This window comes from Muscardinus avellanarius (genome assembly GCF_963383645.1).
Source record: "Muscardinus avellanarius genome assembly, chromosome: 19".
NCBI classification, from domain to species: domain Eukaryota; kingdom Metazoa; phylum Chordata; class Mammalia; order Rodentia; family Gliridae; genus Muscardinus; species Muscardinus avellanarius.
The window spans coordinates 24,844,797-24,850,796 of NC_137805.1; the positions used below are offsets into that span (position 1 = coordinate 24,844,797).

At 55.4% G+C, this 6,000-nt stretch overlaps 1 protein-coding gene across 1 annotated transcript in view; it reads right to left on the reverse strand.

Moving 5' to 3' along the window:
* Window positions 1-4,182, reverse strand: part of RAB22A (RAB22A, member RAS oncogene family) — a gene marked incomplete at both ends in the record, with an annotated part of 39,623 nt that extends 35,441 nt beyond the window's left edge. Inside the window, 2 exons of the mRNA XM_080716690.1 lie at window positions 3,105-3,184; window positions 4,147-4,182. Coding sequence (XP_080572816.1) covers window positions 3,105-3,184; window positions 4,147-4,182 — 116 coding nt within the window. The remainder of the gene's footprint in view (window positions 1-3,104; window positions 3,185-4,146) is intronic.
* Window positions 4,183-6,000: the final 1,818 nt, after the last annotated feature.

Here is a 6,000-nt window from a genome sequence, read left to right on the forward strand (position 1 = left end):
AACCAGAAGACTGCCATGGAGTAGCTCAGCTGCCGCAAGGAACTTCTTCCCGGCAGCACACGTTGAGCCCTAATCCACGTTCAGGACAAGACGGTTCTTTGGGGCCAGGCTCTCCTCCACAGATACACTCTGACAGTTAGGGGAGAACACAAATGCAAGAGCGAGGCACTTATGAAGAAGGGACACACTGGGCTGTGCAGGGGGCAAGGATCAAACCCCAAGTCAGATATGGACCAAGGAAAAGGGCCAGAGAAGGGGACTCTGGTCACATGACCCAGGTAAAGGCGCACAGAGAGGGAGGAGCCTCGGGACTGGGATGTGTCATCTCCCGGGCCTGGTCCCTGCTGCCTCGCCAGCCTCCTGGCACCCCTCTGGCTCTGCTTTCTGTCCTGCCGCTCCAGCCTCCTGGCCGCTCCTCCGTGGCCCCTCTGCCCCAGGCCCGCCCTGGCTCACCATCACTCACGGCCCCTCACCACCAAATGCTCCGCTTCTGCCCTTCAAACACTCATTTAAAACTTCGTGCTGAGGTATAATGTGTCATCTTTCAATACTTAGGGTCAGGGCTTCTCCCCAGCTTCCTGGGCCCACTCCCCGTCCCCAGTACAAGGCCAGGCCCCTGCTCTGCGCTTCTCCACTGCAACACAGAAAACGGCTGAGTAATCACTTCTTGTACACGACATACGAAGTCCGTCTCCAGGAAGGTAGGAGCTCAGTCTGTCTAGATGAGGGCTCAGCAAAGTTGTTCTGAAAAGTACCAGTCAATATGGCTTTGTGGGCCATGAGGTCCTTGTCACAACTATTTGACTTGATCATTATAGCCTGAAAATAGCAAGAGAGCATGGAACAAATGCACAAATGGGCACGGCTGTTTCAATAAGGGTTTTGTGTGTGTGTGTGTGGTACTAGGGATTGAACTTAGGGGCATTCTACCTCTCAGCTCCATCTTTTGAAACAGGGTCTCACTAAGTTGTGGAGGGTGGCTTCTAACCTGCGTTCTTTCTGTTTCAGCCTCTCAAGTACTGGGATTACAGGTAAGCACCATTCTTGGCTCAATAAAGTTTTATTTACAAATGCAGGCCCCAGAAAAAAGGACCACAGCCAGGCTGGTGGCACACACTTGTAATCCCCGTGCTTGAGAGGCTGAGACAGGAGGATCGCACAGGTTCGAAGCCAGCCTCATCTACTTAGTGAGGCTCTCAGCAACTCAGTGACACCCTGTTTCCAAATAAAGTATAAAATAGGTCTGGGAGTGTAGCCTGGAGGTAGCAAAGTCCCTGGGTTCCACCCCCAGTATTTAAAAAAAAAAAAAAAGGACCATAGTTGACTGACACTTGGCCCAAGTCACCAGCACCAGGCTAGCACCTGAAACACAGCTTTAGAAAAAAAAGCTGCAGGTTTGGTGAGAAGGCGGTGAGTACCTAGACAGGGCAGTTCTGGCGGCTGGGGGATGGACCTGAGGGACAGTGGGAGCAGCAGCGTCTCTTCCAGGAGTCACTGAGGTGGACAAGGGCCATGTTCACAGGCTGCGACAAGAAGGCAGGGCGGGGAGGAAGGAGATGGAGAGGTGGGACTCTAGCTCCTGGGTGTGAGTGGGTCGGTCATGAGGGAGGAAGGCGCTCTCCGAGGCTGAGGGAAAAGCAGCAAGGAGGCGAGGAGAAAGCTGTGGCTCTCCTCTCCAGGGCCGCCTGGGCCAAGACTGTGCTGGGGGCAGGGGCAGGGCTCGGGCCCACCAGTGACTGGCACCCTGGGAGCTGCTGGTTATGGGGGTGGAAGCACCACAGGCCTCGGGAGAGCCGTGCCTTCGCTCACGCGCTCTCCCCCGCAGGACTAGCCACAGCGGGCGCCTGGGAATCTTGTGGGCTCTGGGTTCCAGTTCTGCCTGGTTGCTGTCCCTCCCGTCAGCCCCTCTCCCGCGCAGGGAGCAGCGTGCCCTGAGGAGGATGAGGTCACGCTGCCAGGTGGACGTGCCCGGCTCCTGTCTGAAGGGTACGCAGAGACAGGTCAGTCGCAGAGGGGAGTGGATTTCATCTGCTGCCCTCACATTTGTAGGGAACGCGCAAGAGTTGAACAAAGAAGATACAGAAAACATGGAGCACGTGAGCCGACAATGGGAACGCAGGGTCTCTCAGGAGAGTGTCTACAGCGACTTCCTTCATAGGCTGTAAAGTATTTCTCTGTACGACAGAGAATAATCTGTAGAGCAGGAAACCATATTCTATCCTAATGATAAATACCACAGAATTTTCTCTAAGTAGAGGAAACCGTCTGATTGAAGAGACTTTGATATAAACACTGAGAACAGCAGCTACTTAGCTTTACTGGCCTCCTGTAAGGTTAAACCCTTTAAACCAGCTGGACTTGTGACTCATACTGTGACTCCAGTGATTCAAGACGCCGAGGCAAGAGATCCCAAATTTCAGGCCAACCTAGATCTTGTCTCAAAAAATAAAAGGGGCGGAAGATGTGCCTCGGTGGTTAGAACACCCTTGGGTCTAATCCCTAGAACTGCAAAATAAAACAAAACCCCCAAACCCAATCCAAACCCAGAAACAAAACCCACAACTATAAAACACAACTTCTTGGTAACACTTAAAAATATGAAAACACTTTCTTTACAGAGAAAAAAAAATCTACAGTTAATTCAGCGATGCCAAACACCAGAGACCTGAAAAGAAAACTTCTATCTCAACATTAATTTATTAATTCATTATTACTACCAGTGTAGAAATGTATGAGAAGGGTTTGGACCCCATTCTACTTCTCAAGAAAAACTAAAATCATCCATCTTTTAATTAACATGCCTGAAGCAACAGTACCAAGGCTTGTTTCAAGGTGGAATTGCTGTACATATTTTTAGACTAATGCTTCTATGTTTATTTTAATAAGACTACAATTCTCGTTTTCACTTTGAAGTTTATGCCCCCCAAGTATGAAGGTAATTTTCCTAACGTATTCCAAACATCACTGCAGTCTTTCAAGCTTGGAAGGAACCAGTTACTCAGAATTCCCTGAGTGCCAGAAGGCAGGGCTACACCTGTAGCATGCTTTTTGTCTGGAAGGACTTTCAGTCCAACTTTAGCTGCTTATTAAACTTCATCTCTTACCCTATTGTTGGGTTGATGTTGGGATCAAAACTGTCTTCCACAAACCGCCACACGATACTTGATTTGCCTACACCCGTATCCTGAAAGAGAATGAGACAGGTGACTGAGAAAAAGTGAATTTGCTTGCAGATGCCAAAAATGATCTTGGAAAAATCATTCTAGATGTGCAAATTTCCCAAGGTTAGGGGACACAAAAGAGGTCATAAAAACTCAGTGAGTAATTAGGAGATTTCAAAATGTATCATGGTAAGTTTTTGCAGTTAAAAAAAAAAACAACCTAGGATTCTCTGAAAGATCTAACGTTTCTGCTTCGTGTGAAGATGGACAAGCATGTTCATTTTTTTACTTTTTTAACACTTAACTGAGCTCCTGGAGCAGTTCTGAGTAATCCCATGAATCCCTGCTCCACTCTATGGGGGGAGGGAAGGGCCAAAAAGGACTAGATACTGGAATTCCTTTTACTCTTTAAAACAGAAACTCAGGGAGGATGGCTTCAACCTAAGAGGGCCAAAATGCCCTGACAAGACAGGAAGCTGAAGCTTCAAACCTGTCTTTGGGGCTTCCTGATCTAACACCTCTCCACAGGAAGAGAGTTAACTTTTGCAAAGTTAGCTTTTGCAAAAGTTAACTCTGCACCAAGTGTCAAAGGTGTCCCACGAGTTCCAAAACGGGCCCGGGGACGCGAAAGGAGGCCGGTGCTGCTGGTAAAAACCTCAAGGACCTGTCACGGATGTTACTTTGGGAGACTTGGCCAAGTCCCAACTTGAACCTTGATGAGTTGGGAGGAAACTTCTGGGGAGCGGCTCCCCGCCTAGCCCTGAGGGGCAGCAGGGAGGGCCGCCTGCACTCTGGGGCCCATGGGGGGCTCCGGGGAGGGTCCCTCCGGCTTCTGGCCTGGGCCCAGCAGGGTCCAGAAAAGTGGCGGGCCGGCAGGGAGGGTCCCGGGAGCTGGGCGGGGCGAGGTTCCATGGGCGCCGGGGTCCCCGCCCGCCCGCCCGCCCGGCCTCCCGCGGCCCCCCGGGCCCGGCCCGCCGCCACTCACCCCCAGCAGGCACACTTTGAGCTCCCTGAGCGCCATGGCCCGGGAGCCAGGGGTGCGGGCCCGCCGCCGCCCTAAGTTAGGAGGGAGAGGCCCGGCCCAGCGCGGGCATCCCCCGGCGCCCCGCCGCCCGGCCCAGCCCCAGCCCCAGCCGCGGGGCACGTAGAGGCGGCGGCCGCCCTGCCGCCGGCCCTCGGCCCGGCCTGCCCGCAGCCGGCCGCGCGGAGCCGCCTCAGCAGCCGGGACGCCGCCGGGGCCTCGGGAGCGCCACCGCCGCCGCCATCTTGGGACGCCGGCCGGGTCACCTGACCTCCCCGCCCACCTCGGCAGCCACCTTCGCCGTGGGGGCGTGGCCAGGCGGGGCGGACGGGGCGGGGACGTGGGCGGGGCCAGGCGGCGCGGCCAACCGGCACGCCAGGGGCGGGGCCAATCGGCGAGGCCACGCCCACTCCCGCCCCTCGCCGTCCCAAGATGGCGGGTGAGCGGGCCGGGCTCCGGGACGAGGGGCGGCCCCGCTCTCCTCCGCGGGTCTCGGAGCGCCGCCGCCCCGCGTAAGCCCTCGTGTGTCTCTTGGTTTTCAGAGAGCCCCCGGTACTTTGTGGACTTGCGGGATGACTTAGACGACTGTGAGTAGCAGGCGGGCCGTCCCGCCCCGCTCAGGTGCCCCTCGCAGGGCTGGGGGTGCGCGGGCCGGGAGCCCCCGGCCGGGCCTGCACCGCTGGACCCCGGCGGCCCGACCCCCAGCTGCTGCCGCCGTGGCGAGCCCGTCGCCCGCGAGCGGAGGTGGGGAGCCTGCCCCCGGGTCGGGACTCCGCTTGTTCTTGGGGAACTTAGACTTCTGTCACTTTGTGGCTCCTCCGCCTCTGGCCGCCCCGGAGCCGCGGGAGGGGCAGATCTGGGGTCGGCCGGCCCCCGCCGCCTCGGAAGAGGAGGCTCGAGTTGGGGGTCAGGCTGCGGGGCGTGCATGGACTAAGCGCTCCCTGTTCCATCCCCCCCTCCCCATGTTTGGATGGGACCCTTCTCTGGCGTCTTTCCTGCCCTTATCTTTGGAATCATTTTTAAGTGCTCATAGCGGGGGGGGGGGGATGTCAGGCTTGGACGTGCGAGTTCCAATTTTGGGGTGACCGAGGTAGTTCCTGCCCACTCAAGGTAACTTTTCTTGAGCACTTATGTGATCCAGGCCCTGTGTTGGGTTCTGTACTTAGAACAGTGGACTAGAAAAGACTGTCCAGGGGCCGAGCAAACAGACCAGGCACACAGAATTACCAGGCCTGGGGTGCTTGTTGGCGAAGACGGGAGGCACAAGATGGCCAGTGTAGCCCAGGGCTCCTCAGGTTGTCCCATGTCCCAGTCACGTTGGGACCTTCCTTTCCTCTTCCCATCTCCGTGTGCACATCTCCTAATGATAAGCATTGATGTTTGTGGTGCCGTTTGTGTTAAGCCATTTACACATTTACCTGTGTTAGAGGGGGCAGCTTTAGTAAATTAGCATGGCAGGGCCAGTAGAAGTCAGTGGTGAAGGGCTCAGGCTCTGCCTGGTACCCTGATACCCTCTTGAAATCCCAGTACTTGGTAGGCTGAGGCAAGAGGATCTCAGGTGCGAGCCAGCCTCAGTGAGACCCCGTTTCCAGATTAAAAGATGAAATTGGGGTGTAGCTCAGAGATAGAATGCCGCTGGGCTCAATCCCCAGCACCACAAAATAAATAATCAGTAAATAAAAAGACCTCAGGCTGTGGAGTCAGGTGGCAAGGGGCAGAAATCTTGTGCCAGTATTCACTAGCAGTGTGATCCTGGGCAAGTCACTGCATTCGTGTAAGCCTCAGTGACCTCATCTGTAAAATGGGCAGACTAGCAGC